General features: G+C 38.4%; 1 protein-coding gene and 2 non-coding genes across 4 annotated transcripts in view; 2 read left to right on the top strand and 1 right to left on the bottom strand.

The window, feature by feature from the left end:
• Positions 1-16,813, bottom strand: part of Hspe1 (heat shock protein family E (Hsp10) member 1) — a 34,733-nt gene that overhangs the window by 14,330 nt on the left and 3,590 nt on the right. Inside the window, exons 1-2 of one of the 2 annotated variants that reach the window (XM_047544113.1) lie at positions 9,210-9,359; positions 4,736-4,798 (exon numbers count right to left, since the gene is read on the bottom strand). In XM_047544113.1, coding sequence (XP_047400069.1) covers positions 4,736-4,798; positions 9,210-9,269 — 123 coding nt within the window. In that variant the 5' untranslated portion in view covers positions 9,270-9,359. Of the gene's footprint in view, positions 1-4,735; positions 4,799-9,209; positions 9,360-16,813 lie in introns of those variants that run through there. The other variant, XM_047544115.1, reaches the window with a different exon arrangement.
• On the top strand, positions 1,650-1,723 carry Trnaa-cgc (transfer RNA alanine (anticodon CGC)). The gene has a single exon. It is a non-coding gene; the product is annotated as a tRNA-Ala (tRNA).
• Positions 2,846-2,919, top strand: Trnad-guc (transfer RNA aspartic acid (anticodon GUC)). Its single transcript has one exon. It is a non-coding gene; the product is annotated as a tRNA-Asp (tRNA).

Raw genomic sequence — 16,813 nt, 5'->3', positions numbered from 1 at the left:
CACTGTAGACAAAACAGTCTCATACAAGAAAAAAATGATATCTAGAACATTCATGGCTAGAGAGAAGTCAACCTGTCTTCAAAGCTTCAACGGATAGACTACCTCTCATGTTAGGGGTTAACAAGGCTTGTGGCTTCAAGTTGAAACCAATGTTAATTAACTATTCTGAAAATCCTAGGACCCTTAAGAATTATACTTAAGCCAGGTGCAGTGGTGCAAGCCTGTGATCCCAGTGATTCAGGATGCTAAGGCAGAAAAATGACAAGTTTAAGGTCCGTCTCAGCAACATAGGGAGATCCCATTTCAAAAAAGACAGCCTAGATGATGGCAAATCTGTTCACAACATAGTCTACAGAATATCACAAGCCCTCTGTTGAGATCTCCTGTTCAGAAAAAAGATTCTTTTCAAAATATTACTTTTTCTTGACAATGCACCTAGTCACCCAAGAGCTTTGATGGAGATACATAATGAGATCAATGTTGTTTTCATGCCTGCTAATATACAACATTTATTCTGAAGCACATGGATCAAAATCAAATTTTGACTTTCAAGTCACCATTCGGATAGGCAGGGGATGTAGCTCAATAATTGAGCACATGCTTATCATGAGGCCCTGGGTTCAATTCCCAGTACTGCAAAAAAAAATAAATAAATAAAAGAAAGAAAGAAAGAAAGAAAAAATAAACTTTGTAAGGCTATAGCTGCTATAGATAGTAGTTTTTCTGATAGATATAAGCAAAACAAACTGAAAATCTTCTGGAAAGAATTTACCATTCTAGATGGTATAAAGAACATTCATTAACCCAATTAACATGTTCAACTTGAAAAAAAATGTACAACTTGTATGGTTTTATGTATCATTTTGAAAAACAATTTAAATTAAAAAAGAACATTCATGATTTGTGGGAGGCAGTCAAAATGTCAACATTAACAGGGATTGGAAATTGATTCCAACCCTCACAAATGTCTTTTACAGATTAAAGACTTCAGCAAAGGATGTATCTGCAGATGTGATAGAAATGGCAAGATGATTAGAATTAGATGCAAAGCCTTGATATGTGACCGAACTGCTGCAATCTCACAATTAAACTTTAACAGATGGAGTTGCTTCTTAGGGAAAAGAAAAACCATGGTTTCCTGAGAAGGAATCCAGTGAAAATGCTGTAAATACTATTAAAATGAAAACAATGGATTTAGAATATTATATAAACTTAGCAGCAGGGTTTGAAAAGATTGATTTTTTTTCTTTTTTTTGGGGGGGGGCGGGGTAATAGGGGACTGAACCCAGGGTGCTTAACGGCTGAGCTACAACCCCAAACCTTTTTCATATCTTATTTTGAGAGGTATCGCCGAGGTGCATAGGGCCTCGCTAAATTGCTGAGTATGGTTTTGAACTTGAGATCCTCCTACCTCAGCCTCCCAAGCAGCTGGGATTACAGATGTGTGCCACCAACCCAGCTTGATTTAAATTTTTAAAGACATTCTAGTGTGTGTAATATGCTATCAAAAAGCCAGGTGCAGTGACACATGCTCGTAACCCCAGGCAGAGGCAGGAAATTCAGAGCTAGCCTCAGCAATTTAGTGAGGCCCTATACAACTTAGCAAGACCCTATCTCAAAATAAAAAATAGAAAAGGCTGGGGATGGGTTGGGGATATAGCTCAGTTGGTAGAGTGTTTGCCTCGCAAGCACAAGGCCCTGGGTTCAATCCCCAGCACCACAAAAAAAAAAAAAAAAAAAAAAGAAAAGGCTGGGGATGAGCTCAGCAGTTAAGTGCTCTTGGGTTCAATCTCTGTTACTAAAAGGGAGAAAATGCTATCAAATATACTGCTGCAAGTAATAAAGCTTTCTCCAACTCTTAAAAGATTAAGACTTACTAAACTCTTAGATAACTGCTTAGATTTTTAGCAATAAAGTTATTCGGTTTTTTGTTTTGTTTTTGCAGTGCCGGGGGATCCAACTCAGGGCCCCATGCATGCAAAGTGCATGCTTTACTAAATCTACACCTCCAACTAAAAATAAGTATTTTAAAATTAAGATATATTCATTTATGTTTTAGACATGTTATTGCACATTTACTAGAAATGACAATAGAGGATAAACATAACTTTCATATGCACTTGAAACAGAAAAATCCATGACTTGCTTTATTGCAAGTGATTTGTGGTGATTTGGAACAAAACCCACAATTTCTCTAAAGTATTCCTGAATTCTAGTCTACATAGAATTATCTGATTTATGACCACATTTGTCTTTTGTATATCTAAATTAGTAATCTGACTATTCATTGTTATCTTTCCTGCTCCCTCTATACCTTCTACAGAACTCTTCCTAGCATTTATTTCACAAAAAAATGGCACTCATTTTCTTATGTCTCCAACAAATAGTTGAGACCATGAATACAAAGACTTAAGGGTTTTTTGAATTTTGGTATTAGCACCTAAAACAGAGAAAGCATTTCACTAATGTTCACTGACTTAAACCACATTACCTGAGGTCAAAGATAAATAATGGTTTGAAATGTTAAAGCCACAGATTGATAAAAAGGACAAAATTTATCAAAAACAGAGTATACACCCTGATTCTTTTGCATTCCTTGGTGATCCCAAATCAAGGTTAGGCACACAAAAATACATTCTCTTGCAGGATGTAGTGACACACAACTGTAGTTCCCAGCTATTTGTGAGGCTAAGGCAGGAGGGTTTCATGTTCTCTGTCAAATGGTTTGCTCATAATTAATTTTAATTCTTTAACTATATATTTAGAAACTGAATTTAGTTATTGTAAATTTTGTTATTAAAGGGTATTGCAAGTTGCCTAACTCTAACAAATCTAGAGTCGGGGCTGGGGATATAGCTCAGTTGGTAGAGTGCTTGCCTGTCAAGCACAAGGCCCTGGGTTCAATCCCCAGCACCGCAAAAAAAAAAAAAAAAAAAAAAATCTAGAGTCTTTTTAATAATGCCAACATATATAAACATATAAAAGGGAACAAGAAGAAATCTTCATTTTAGAAATAAAACCAAAAACAGCTGAGCACACTAGCACATGCCTATAATCCCAGTTACCTGGGTGGCTGAGACAGGAGGATCACAAGTGTTAGGTCAGCCTGGACCTTATCTCAAAATAAAAAAATAAAAAGGGATAAGGGTGTGGCATGATAGAGCACTTGCCTAGTATGTGCTAGGCCCTGGAGTCAATCACCATCACACACATACACACATACAAAGAAAAGTACTTTATTATTTCTAGTTGGGGAGAAAATGGAATAAGCAATCTTTCACTCCCACTGAATGAAACTATAAAATCTGGATTAAATTCATCTGGTTCTGCTATTTGAAGTTTTTGAAAAGTATATTGCAAGAAAATCGAAGCACAACCAGAATTCAAAGCATTACTCCAGTAACCCCTAAACAGAACTCAATGCAGAAAGTCAGGTGTGGAGGTGCACACCTGTAATCTGAGAGACTCAGGAGGCTGAGGTAGGATGATCACAAGCAATTCAACAAGACCCTGTTTCCAAAATAAAAAATAAAAAGGACTGGGGATGTGGGTTAAGTGACCCTGAGTTCTATCCCCAGTAATTCCCCCTGCAAGAAAAAGAATTTCAGGCTTAATATGAATTTCAGCACTGTGGTGCTGAAAGAGAGTAGTCAATACAAATTCTGGTTCAGGAATGGAAAGAGCACTTCTAGGGGCTTGGGAATACAGCTCAGTGGTAGAGACGGTGCCTTGAACGCATGAGGGCCTGGGTTCAATTGTTAGCACAGCTAAAAACAAATAAAAATTAAAATACAGTTTAACCAATACCTGAGATACTAGTATATCCCAATTTATTGCTTTTGTTTTTGTTATTTTAACCTTCTTTTTTTTAATTTTTTTTTATTTTTTTTGTGGCACTAAGAATCAAACCCAGGGTCTTGTACATGCTCCATCACTGAACTACACCCTGCAACCCCTATTATACCTCAATTTCTGTCACTCTTTTATTAAACCCTTAATGCAATCTTTAACAATTAGCTCTGAATACTACAGTTTTTCCCAAACTCCAGATGTTATTCAACATAAAAAAACTATTTTTTTTTTCTTTAACCTAATAGTACACAAAGTGATTCTCAATGAGAATGTGTAAGACTCTCTTAAGTGGCTTTTCAAACCAAAATTACTACAAAAGCCTAGCCCCTTAAGAATCACTGTCATGGTGAGTTATCTGACAGTGGCAACAACCCAAAGGGAAGCATCTTAGCTCTCACATATACTGGATGGGGATAAAGTTTAAGAACTAATGATAACTAACATGAAAATGTAAATCTTAGAAACATGTTATCAAGGGTTTACTCACCAAATGAGCATGCTATTTCTATTTAATTACCTGTTATTCAAATTAATCAATTAATTTTGAGTTAATTTCATTATAAAATCAAATTTAGTACTCTAGTCTGGTGTATAACAGATATTAAAAATGTATTTAAAGGGTTAGGGCTATAGCTCAGTTGAAAGTGCTTGCAAGGGGTTCAATCCCCAGCACCAAAAAAAAAAAAAAAAAATGTATTTAAGACTGACTATAGTTTAACATACCATCTTAAAACAAAATGAGGCTTGATTAAAATTTTAAATGGGCATTTCATTAACTCAGTGGAATCTGATTTATGTTGTTTTTAAAAAAAACAAATTCTAAACTATGTTGAAGGAGTAAAATATTTAGGTTATCAGAGTTGTAAAAGAAACTTTTTATTACCTGCTGAACAGCAAGTGTACTGTCCATTTCATCAAATGACTCATCAGGCCAATTATAGAAATCCTATAAAAATAAATTCATAGTTAAAACATACACAAAGTTACAAAGACGATATTATTATTAGTAGTATTATTAACTTTGATTCTGAATAAAAATCCAAAGCTCACACTAGAGAGGAAGAAAAGCCTTTACAATGTGATTATCAGAAAAAAGTTAAAAATTTTTAGTCAATGTTTTTAAGTGAACACCAAGATTTTATTTAATCAAACTACAAATCACATTTTTTTCAACCACAAATCTCTCAAAGTTGGTTCCAATTAACCTTTCATATATAACTTAACTGGGGAGATAAGTGTATCACTTTTTTGCTGATGATGGGTAAACACCTCTAAAAAAGTTACACTAAAAAAAGTCTCTAGGCATCAAAAAACTAGAACAGTTTTTTATCTAAAGTTAGCATCAGTAGCTAATTTATGACTCCATAAGTGTTATTTTAGAAAGATATTATAAATTATTATTCCAATTCCAAATAGTTTTAAATTGCTTAATAGAAACAAGTTCCATCAAAAAGAAGTCATCCAGCTGGGCATGGTGGTGCATGCCTCTAATTCCAGAAGCTCAGGAGGCTGAGGCAGGAGGCTCACAAGTTCAAACCAGCCTCAGCAACTTAGCAAGGCCCTAAGCAATTTAGGAAGATCCTGTCTCAAAATAAATAAATAAGGGCTGGGGTTGTAGCTCAGTGGTAGAACACTTGCCTAACATGTGCGAGGCACTGGGTTGGATCCTTAGCACCCCATAAAAATAATAAACAAAATAAAGGTCCATCAACAACTAAAAAAAAAATTTTTAAAAAGAGCAAATACCACATCAAAATAAATAAATAAATAAATAAACAGGTCTGGGGATGTGGCTCAATGGTTAAGAAACCTTGGGTTCAATACCTGGTACCAAAAAAAAAAAACCCCAAAGAAACAAGTAGTTATCCAGTTGGTGGTACAGGTCAATGGTAGAGGCACTAGATATGCTCCAACTGGGTTAGATCCCAGTTGGATCCCCAGGCTGTGTGTATCCAAAAGAGTACTACTTTGTTTGCTGGTTCTGGGGACTGGGGATTAAATCCAGGGACTTTCAACCACTGAACTACATCCCTAGCCCTTTCAATTTTTCATTTCGAGACAAGATTCACTAAATTGCTGAGGATGGCCTTGAATTTGGGATTGTCCTTCTTCAGTCTCCCAAGTAACTGGGATTGTAGGCGGGTGCTAGCCCTTGGCCAAATGACTTCTTTTAAGGGGGATACTTTTGTGAAAGACCTGGTACTGTTTCTAAATCCTCTATAAATAGGGGAATGTCTGTGAACTCAGATGAGTGATTAAATTCCTTTCCATCTGACTGATTTTCCACCAAAGTGTACTTATGCATCCTTCGTAAGTAATGCAATGCTTGAACATAGTTGGTCTTCAATAAAAAAGTCTCTGGGGTAAAACAGGATGGGTAAAAGGTAGTAATATTTCATAAATGTGAATCAATGTTCCATAAATTTGAATCAACCATCACAGGCCAGTCTTCAAAACATTGAGCAAGAAAAAATAAAGCACAACTGGAAGAATATACAGTGTATGACACCATATGAATAAAAGTTTAAGAAAATGCAAGGTATATTTATAGCTATAATGCACAGAGAGTAAAAGTATAAAGAAATCACCATTTCTGGGTGGGTGGGAGGAGTAGAAAACAGGAAAATGTGACCCCGAGGGGCTTAGCTATATTAGCAACATCATATTCTGAGGTTAGGTGATGGTTATATCTTTTTAATTGTCTTAAACATTTCACCAATGTTTAAGTTTTCATAGTTGCCCTATCTGAAAGAAAATAATGAACTAAATTTATTAAGGGAAAATGTCAATAAATAAAATAATCTTTTCGAACTTGTTCCCAGATGCCTTTTCTTACACATTATCTAAATATTAAAAAGCAGTTTTAAAATTCTTCCTATATAACTCACACTTAAAAATGTTTCTGGACTGGGGATATAGCTCAGTTAGTAGAGTGGTTGCCTTGCAAGCACAAGGCCCTGGGTTCAAGCCCCAGCACTGAAAAAAAAAAAAAAAAAAAAAAAAAAAAAAGTTTCTATCAATATGCTTTGCTTATTCCTTCATTTAAAAAATTAGAAAGATTGGGGCTGGGATGCAGCTCAATAATAAGAGCACTTTCCCAGCATGTAAGAGGTCCTGGGTTCAATCCCCAGCACTACTAAAAATAAATAAATAAATAAAACACAATACAATAATAAAAATGTAGACTTTTGTTTTAAAAATATAAATGAGACCAATTAGAATAAAAATATATTGAGTATACATAGTAATACTACTTAGAAAAGATGTTAAAGAGTTCACTGGGAATGAAAAGTTTTGCAACGTAATTGTGATATATTTTAGACATGTTATGAGATACCAAAAATCCAGCTTAAAAATGTTCTCATCTGCTGGGTACAGTGGTGCATGCCTGTAATCCCAGGGGCTCAGGAGGCTGAGGCAGGAAGAGCAAAGCAAGACTCTGCATTTAGTGAGAACCTATCTCAAAATAAAAATAAAAAGGCTGAAGATGTGGCTCAGTGGTTAAGCACTTCTGGGTTCAATCCCTGGTAAGGGGGAAATTTTTTTCTCATACTAATTGTTAACATTTATTGAAAACCAACTATGTGCCTACATTCCGGTCTAACCAACTTAAAAAAAAAAAAGTAGGGAGATACACCACCTATACTTTTTATTATAGTTTTAAATATAGTTTTAATATAGTTTTAAATAGGTCATTTTGGAATAGACCTATTCATTGAAGGAAATTCATGTAACAAACAAGATAGGAATGCTGATAAAGTTTTTTTTTCTCTTTTAATCCTGCTACATTTTACTTAACCTTGATTTATGACAATGTGGAAAAAGGAAAAGGAGATTTCTTATAACAACATAGCAAACGGATATTTACAGTATTTGTTTAAAATAAATTTTCAAAATTTAAAAGGACTTTTGGCTAGGGGTATAGCTCTCTGTGACAGAGTTTTTGCTTAAAACAATAGGCCCGTGGTTCCCATCCCACCACCAAAAAAAAAAAAAAAAAGGGACACGGGATCACTTAAGAATTAGAAACAATGTTGCCACAGAATAAAAAAAAGTTATCTGGGGAAAGATCCATTGAAAAGGAAAGAAAAGTTTATAAATGGTAAAAGAAAGCATACAGAATATACATATTTCAAGTAGTAAGAAAACAAAACTGCCAGTAGAAGTAACTAGCAACTTAAAATGACTGTGTACTAAGACTTTTCAAAACAATTCTCTAAAATGCAGTAGTAGCACAAGCAACTTGTTAAAGTCACTAGTGAATTAACATTCAGGAGACTGGATAACTTTAAGCAAGTCCAGTGGATTGTTTTCCTAGGCTTCAGCTTCCTTATCTGTAATGGATCTGGAAAGATGTCTAGATACATAAACTCCCTCTGATACATCTCTTTTCCACAATTTTGTACAAGAAATTAAAATCTATTTTCACAAACATGATAACAGCTCCATGATTGTTTTCTTTTCTCAGGCATCACTTTTCTTTAAAATTACATTTTAAACACATCTCTTCAGACTTTAGAGCATCTATTTTATGGCAAGCCATTTTGGGTGGGATAGTAACCAAGTCTGAATACCAGTTCGATTTTTTTTTAAGTTGAAGCATCCCATCTTTTGCAAACCCTAAGAAGCAATACCTAAATAAGCACCGGCTCAACCCAAATAGTTACCAAAAGTTGATGAGATTATAATCAGTTTATTCCCTGACTATGCTTCACACATATTAACAAGGAAATTCATAAGGAATGATATCTAACAAGTCGCAACTTGGTGATGAAAACTTGCTGGACCAGAAAACAGCTGCAGGGACGCAGAGGGAGTGGTGGTCAAAGGCAAACAACAGGAGGAGGATAAATTATCGCCACCCGCATCCGGCTAGACAAGCTGGATGGGAGCCGACAGGCAGGTACGTCACAAGGCAAGAAGGCAATGGAAGCCGGGAGGAGGTAGGCTGTGTTAGCACCCCCTACCTCCCCGCCGGCCCCGACCCTAGGAAAACCCCAAGGTCTCCACCTGGCTGGCCGCGCCCCTTCGGCGCCAATCAGCTGGCGCTCACCCGCGAAACGAAAACCTGCAGTCGCCGCGGACAGGCTTACAGTCCGGGGCCGCGGCAGGCACCCCCGCAACCCCCACGCGCCTCAGGCCCCGACTCAGTTCTGAGCTCTGCAGGCCTTGAGGGTGGCCGCTGCCGCCTCAGCCAGACAGAGGGGCTGCGGCTCCGGAAGAGCAGGCCGGGCACCAGTGCCCCCGCCCGCCCGCCTGCCGCCCGGGCCCAAGCTTTCCTCAGCGGCTGCCCGCTTGCAAGCGCGGCACTGTTGGATACCGCGAGTCCCCGGGCAAAAAAGGTGTTGAGATGGTACCTGTGCCTTGGTGCCCGGCCTGTTCCTCCTCAGCACTGCCGTCCCCTCCGCCATGACCATAGTGCCAGAGTCTGGGCGGCTGGAGTTGGTACCCGGATGTAGGGGACGGCTGCCGCGCGGGGGGCGGGGCACAGAGGCACTCTTGGTCGGGGCTCTGGGGAGGAGCGGCACTCTGCGGAACAGCCGTAGGCCGCGCGGGGCAGGACGGGAAGATAGGGAGGAGTCTGAGGTAGGGCGGGCTAGGCCGAGGGAGGGAAGGAGGGAGGGAAGGGTCAAACGAAGGAAGAGCCGGCGAGGTTCCGGTGGCGACTTGGAAGAAAAATTGACCGAAGAGCTGGGGGTTACAAGCGGTTTGGAGAGGTCCTCGAGCTGATTCCGAGGGTGGTGACCGAGGATGACCGCTGTGGCAGTGTGCACGGCCTGCGTCACACTTGGGTGCCTCCCCTTGAGCTCTTGTTAATTACCTTGCAAGGGCAGAGTTTACGCAATGGCGACCGTTTCGGTAAACCCTCGTGCAAGCAAATATTTAGAGAAGCATAATTCTCCAAAACCCGCCTAAGGGAAGCAAAGTAGAAAACGGACCAGTTTGGGAAAGATAATACGGAATCTGCATGAAATCGACCCAGTCTGATATTAGACTAAGTCTGATATTTGACTATTAAATATTTCTTCCACCGGCTGTCTACAAAGTCAGGGACCTTTTCAGTGACAAGTTTGCGTAGATAAAAGACGCAGATACCCTTTATGAGAAGTGGACTGCTGGTATTGTGCGTTAGGCATGCTTAGAATTAGTCTGCGTTTTTGAAAGTCGGAAGCAGAAGGAAAAGGGTAGTCCTTGATAGAGTGGAATTTTTACATCTTCCAGGATTCCGAATTTTTAAGTGTTGTGTTGGCTTAAGTTAAAAAAAAAAAAAAAAAAAACTCCTGATTAAAAAACTTAAAATCTATGATCTGAATGAGGAAGGCCTTGATGGCCTTTATACCAGATGGGAAGAGTTCAGAGCAGAATGCATACAGTGGCATGATTTCATGAAAACATCATGTCCCTAAATAAACGTGTCTTGAGACTGCTGAGAGAGGTCCACTCAATAGCCTCCAAAGATGAAAGCAGAGAAGAGGTTCTTATTTGGGTCTGAAACTGAATAATTGTCAGTGACTTGGAACATGGTTTAGAAGAGTTTGACAGCAGGAAGTTGGTGTACATATAAGTAAGATTCTTTTTGGAAGATATAGACTGGCTGGGCATGGTGGAACAGGCCTGTAATCCCAGCAACTGGGGAAGCTGAGGCAGGAAGATGACAAGTTCTAGCCTTAGCAATTTACAGAGGCCCTAAAAAATTTAGAGACACTGTCTCAAGATTAAAAAGGACTGGGGATGTAGTTAAGTGGTAAAACACCTCCTGGGTTCAATCCCCAGTACAAAAAAAAAAAAAAAAAAATAGTGTAAACTAGATAACTTTTTTTCTTTTCTCCATTTGGGATTAAACCCAGGGCCTCATGCAAGCACTGAGCTATGTCTTAAGCACCCATCTGCCTTTTTTTTTTTTTTTTTTTTTTTTTTGAGACAGTGTCTGGTTAAGTTTGAGGGCCCTCAAACTTGAGATCTTCCTTCCTCAGCCTCCTGAATAGCTGGAATTACAGTGTGTGCCATCAAACCAGGCAGACTGTTAACTCTTAAAAGAGTTATGATTTAATTCTGTCTGCCTACCACTAGTTCCTAGATGTTAAAAGATTTGCCAGGCATCATGGTACATGTCTGTAATCCCTGAGACTCCAGAGTCTGAGGCAGGAGGTTTGCAAGTTCAGGACCAACCTCAGCAATTTAGTGAGGCCCTGAAAAACTGAGCAAGGTCCTATCTCAAAATAAAAAATAAAAAGAGCTGGGAATGTGATTCAGTGGTTAAGCGCCCCTGGGTTAAATCCCAAGTACTCACCCCACACAAAAAAATTAGTCATTCAATAAATATTTATTAAGGATTAGGGATGTAACTCAGTGGTAGAGCACTTGCCCAGCATGCAAAGGACCTGAGTTCAATCCCCAGTACTGCAAAAAAGAAAATAAGGGTCCACTACGTGGTAGGCATTGAGGTACAAGTATGAAAAGGCAAATCTTTCACCATATGTTATTTAAGAGTCTAGCACTGGAAATATGCAGATAGGTTCCTTTTTTGTTGTTGTTGTTATGAAGGATTTTATTATATAAACAACTCTTGAAAATCAATAAGAAAGATCTGCAGTTCTTAACACTAAGTGCAGGAGAGTCTAGGGCAAATGGCATTCAAATATTACCTCTCTCTCAGAGATAGAGGAAGGATCTGTGAGAAGGTAGAGTTCTAGATAGGTCTCTTGGTCTATAGACAACTCCACTTCACTCCAAGGATAAAATTTTCCAGATTGTGTGGTAATTTCCCTGAGTGTAAATGGCAGTTACCTGTAGTCGAAGGGAATCATTTTAATGTTCTCTTACTTCCAGATTTGCTAAATAGTTTCAGTGCATCTTGTTTAAAAGAGGAAAGTTAAAAATGGATGAGTAAAATGTTAAACTCAGGGCTGGGGATATAGCTCAGTTGGTAGAGTGCCTTGCAAGCACAAGGCCCTGGGTTCAATCCCCAGTACTACCAAAAAAAAAAGTTAAACTCAGGAAAAAATGCTCATCCCATTCTCTTTGAAAGTCCAATAAATTTGCATGATGATGTCAACTCTGACCTAAAATGGATAAGTAAAATGTTAAACTCAGGAAAAAAATGCTCACCCCATTCTCTTTGAAAGCCCAATAAATTTGCATGATGAAGTCAACCCTGACCTTGTTCTTTAGGGCTGATATGTTTCTACTTCACAACCTTCACATTTTCATTCCTCTGTTAGCCTGCAGATTATGATCTCCAAACAAGAAAATATTGGGGGTGAAAGGGAAAAGAAAATTTTAAAATGAGTTTAGTCATAGGCCAGGGACATATCTGTGCTTCACTGCTTACCTAAGCATGTACAAGGCCCTGGATTTGATCCCAAGCACCACCAGTAAAAAGAGCTTAATCAGAAATCACAGATGTAATGAAGGGTTACTAGAATATTTTGGGTCAAGGAGGTTACTTGAATATTTCAGTAAAAGGCAATGTAAACCAATGGACATAGCCCTGGACTGGGATTCAGACAATCTAGATTCACTTGCCTATTGACTATAAGACTTCAAACAAGGTTATCAATTAAAAATTTCTTAATTTATAATGAGATTTTACACAGTTCTTTTCCTCTGCTGCACAGACCATGTGTAATGTACAAAGCTGCTCTCCCCACCCTTTCTGTTGCAGCCATTTCCCTGCCTCCCAACTACTGTCAGTCTGTGAACATCCTAGCTAGCTATTGGTTCATCAGTCAGTTTGCAAGCTTGCAAGTATCCTTCTCCGTTATTGGTCCCCTGTTAGTCTGTTGGGATTCTTAAAGATAGCTTCACCACCATCTTCTTTCTTGCTTTTCTCTCCCCCTCACTCACTTTCTTTCTCCTCCTGGCTTTTCCACTCTCTTGCATGCGCCCTTTCTCTTTCCTTTCTCTTTTCCTCTCATTTTCTCTCTTACCCTGCAGGGAGACACTCTGTTTGCTTAATAAACTCCCTTATGTGATTTCCCGTGTCCAGCATGGTTTTCATGGGTTTCCTTACACCATGAAAGCAAAATTAAAATTAAAAAGTTTTAGAAGTCTCTTGAAGAAAATATTTTATAAATCTAAAATATCATTATCTCCAAAATATCTAGTATGAAATTCATTTGGGGAAGTGTGTGTGCATTTATGTGCGAGAGATACTGGGGATTAAACCCAGGAGTGTTATGCCTCTAAGTTTTTTAAAAAATTTTATTTTAAGACAGGGTCTCACTAAATTTCCTAGGCTGCCCTTGAACTTGCAGTTCTCCTGCCTCAACCTCTGGAGTAGCTGCCATTATAGGAATGTGCCCCCCACACCTGGTGACTTTGGGTAATTTTTAAATCAAAGTACAATCCTGTCTTATTTAACAGAAACACATTCTGAGAAATGCATCATTAGGCAATTTTGTCACTGACTGAACATCGTAGTGTACTTGCATGAGCTAAAATGGCTATGAGGTCACTAGGCAATATAATTTTATAGGACCACTGTTTTGTATGCAGTTGTTTCATTGTGAGGCACAGAACTATAAAAAAGTAACAAGTAACATATGCAAGGTACAGGGTAAGAGGTGAGAAACATGAATATTTAAGATGCTGTAACTTTCCTGCAAGACTGTAAATGCAATATGTAGATTACTATACTACAAGGGAGAATGTCTTCAGTGTGTAACAGCTCCTGTTGGTTGCCTACTCATTACCCCTTCCATTTTTGCAATCTCTGCAAACAGACTTGGATCTTGCTCCAGGTCTATTTGTTCCTGTGACCAAGGAAAGGTAAATCTCATCTCTAAGTGAGGGATAAATCCCTATTAGCTTAAACCAATGATTAGTTATGGGGTAGGCATTTGACTCCATTTAATCCTAAAGAGATGTTAAGGATGTCTGATGGAGCACTTGGGAAAAGGTTTTCTTCTTTTCAAAATGAAGAGATGCCAAAAGAGGATGGTTCCTTTTTTCTGCTACTAGGCATTGCCAAGTCTGGGACTGTAGCAAGAATCCTGCTTGAAGGAAGACAGACCAAGCATAGTAGACAGTGAACAATACATGAAGTAGCTGAAATAGGCTTTAAAGTACGGTAGCATTTACATGAGATACAGGAAATTTCATTGCAGGCTGAGTAAGTTGAAGCAACAGAAAAGCATAGTAATATATGTTCACTGTTGAACAAAATAGTGTCATTTATGATTTTATGCATCTTCAACAAATTTGAACATTATCAAAATTAAATTTTGAGGGATTTAGAGTTTAAAGTTAGTTAATTGCAAATGAGATACTGAACTCTGGAGACTTCTCTCTTAGCAACATTCCAGATATTTAATCAAATTGGTGGTTATAGATGTTGGACTCCAGTGATTGTCGTCTTCTGGTGTTACACACTTCTGTGATTCTTTTTTTTTTTTTTTTTTTTTTTTTTGTGGTGCTGGGGGATTGAACCCAGGGCTTTGTGCTTGCGAGGCAAGCACTCTACCAACTGAGCTCTGTGATTCTTTCACATCAAATAGGGCTGATCTGAAAAGTCAATAGGATATTGTGGAAATGATGTGACTTTTGGTGTTATGAGACAGTGGACTTCTCCCTTGGTCTCTTGCCCTATGATCATGGCTGCCAAGTGTGAAGACAGTCAAGCAGACTTATCAGGGGTCCATATAGTGAGAAATTGAGGGCTTCTGCCAAAAACATCAACTTGCTGGCACAAATGCATTTTCAAACTATCCTGTAGCCCAAGTGAAGCCTTCAGGTAATGGCAGCCTCAGAAGACCCCCAGACTGTGACCATCCTAAATTGCTCCCAATATCTGACCTACACATATAGTGTGAAATGTTTATTGCTGTTTAAAGCCATTAAGACTGGGTAAATTTTCATGCAATAGATAATGTAATAGTTTAGCTTTCAGGAGGTCATACGTAATCAGAAAACAAGTCACAGTATTATCCTTTGAACAGGTAACCTATGTTGCTTATTAAGCAGCTTTTCCAGTTTCTTGATATGAAAAACATGCTATAATTTGTTTACTGTATGCTTCTTCTAATGTCCTTGAATTCCCACTGCCTAGAACAATTCTTCGCGTGATTAAATAATGACTTTTAAATACCATTAACACACCGGTCTTTTTGAAGTGACACACAAGCCAGACAATGCCCATTGATGTTTTTCCAAGTTATTATCTTAAGGTTAAATGAGATGAAATTTTGCATGACTTGGATACTAGGGATTGAACCTGGAGGCACTTTACCACTGAGCTACATCCCTAGTCTCTTATTTTCATACAGGTTCTTGCTAAGTTGCATAGAGTCTCAATCAATTGCTGGGGCTAATCTTGAACTTGTGATCCTCCTGAGCCCCTGGGATTACAGATGTGCACCACCACAAAAAGGCTTCAATTTTACATATTTGTAGAAGTAGGTTTAATCTGTAAGAGCAAAGCAGTTTGATCCCTTCCCTGTATCTTTTAATAGGAAAATCTCCAGATACAGCCAAGATCAAAATATAAAAAAACAACAAAACACTCAAGGTGGGCCTGGTGGCACACACCTATAATCCCAGCAGCTCAGGAGGCTGAGGCAGGAGGATTTCAAGTTTGAGGCCAACCTAGGCAACTTAGTGAGACCAGCTCAAAATAAAAAAATTAAAGGGCTGGAGATATATATAGTTCAGTAGTAGGAGTGCTCCTGAGTTCACTCCACATTAACTACAAAAGAAAAAAAGAAAAACTTGAAAAACAACCTGAAGAAACCATGAAAAGAAACTTTAGGTAGTAGACTCTTCAGAATTTGAAGTAATACCCAGGAGCCAAAAAGGCTATTAATTCAAATATATCAAAATGACTTCCTGCACATACAAAGCAGAAAAAGTCAAAATGATAAACTGGAGGAAAAACACTTATTACAAAGAGGCCTTGAGCCTCTCTCCCCCTTGGCTGACTCTACAGTGTTACTTTCACCTTCACTAAAGCTGTGCTTTGCCCGTTTTAAAACAAGACAGCACAACCTATCACAAAGAATCTAGGACACTTGCTCAAGGCCATGGCTTTCCCATTTCTCCAATACCACTTTCCAACTACCCAATAAATGAGTTTTGAGGTTCAAGTTTTCAAATCCTGATTCATCCTTTACTTATACTTAAAATGTCAAAGCCCCATCCAAACTTACTAAATCAGGAGATCATTTTTGTAACATTTAAGTAGTTCTATTGTGATGCTTGCCTAGCAGAACTCCTGAATAAATGAGATAATATTGATTAAAATAGGGAAAAGAACTTTGCCTTAAGAAATTTAAGGAATTGGGAATATGGAACTGCATGTTCAGACCAGTGTATTGCTTTTCAACTTTTGCTCAAAAGGAAAATAATAATGAAGGTAAACAAGTAAACCGGTGAAGGTTTAAAACCTGGGCTTACAAAGTTATGACATGTAAACTATCACATAGCCTGAGGTTCAGTATGAAATTGATGATCCATTTGAATATTGAAAGGAATTTTTTTTTCATTGGTACTGGAATTGAACCCAGGGGTGCCTAACCACTGAGCCACATTTCCAGCCCTTTATACATACATATATATACATTGTTTTTTTTTTTTGGTTTTGAGACAGGGTCTTGCCAAGTTCTGAGTCTGGATTTAAATTTCAACCCTCCTGCCTTAGCATCCTGAGCTGCTGGGATTACAACATAAGCCATCACGCCCAAAAAACCTATTTCTAAATTTGACAAAAATAAAAACCTTAGTAGCCAGGTGCACTGGACACCTGTAATCTCAGTGACTTGGGAGGCTGAGACCTGAGGATAGCAAGTCAGAGGACCAGCCTGGGAAACTTCGCAAGATCTTCTTAAAATAAAAAGGGCTGGGGATGTAGGTCAGTGATAAAGTACCCCTCAGTTCAATCCCCCAGTACCAAGTACAAAGACAAATTAAGCCTTAGTATACCAAAGACAACACATACATATACACATATTAGCACATACTACTT

The sequence above is a fragment of the Sciurus carolinensis genome, chromosome 3, assembly GCF_902686445.1.
Source record: "Sciurus carolinensis chromosome 3, mSciCar1.2, whole genome shotgun sequence".
NCBI classification, from domain to species: Eukaryota; Metazoa; Chordata; class Mammalia; order Rodentia; family Sciuridae; genus Sciurus; species Sciurus carolinensis.
Note: the sequence above shows the minus strand (reverse complement) of the source record. Positions and strands in the feature narration are given on the sequence as shown.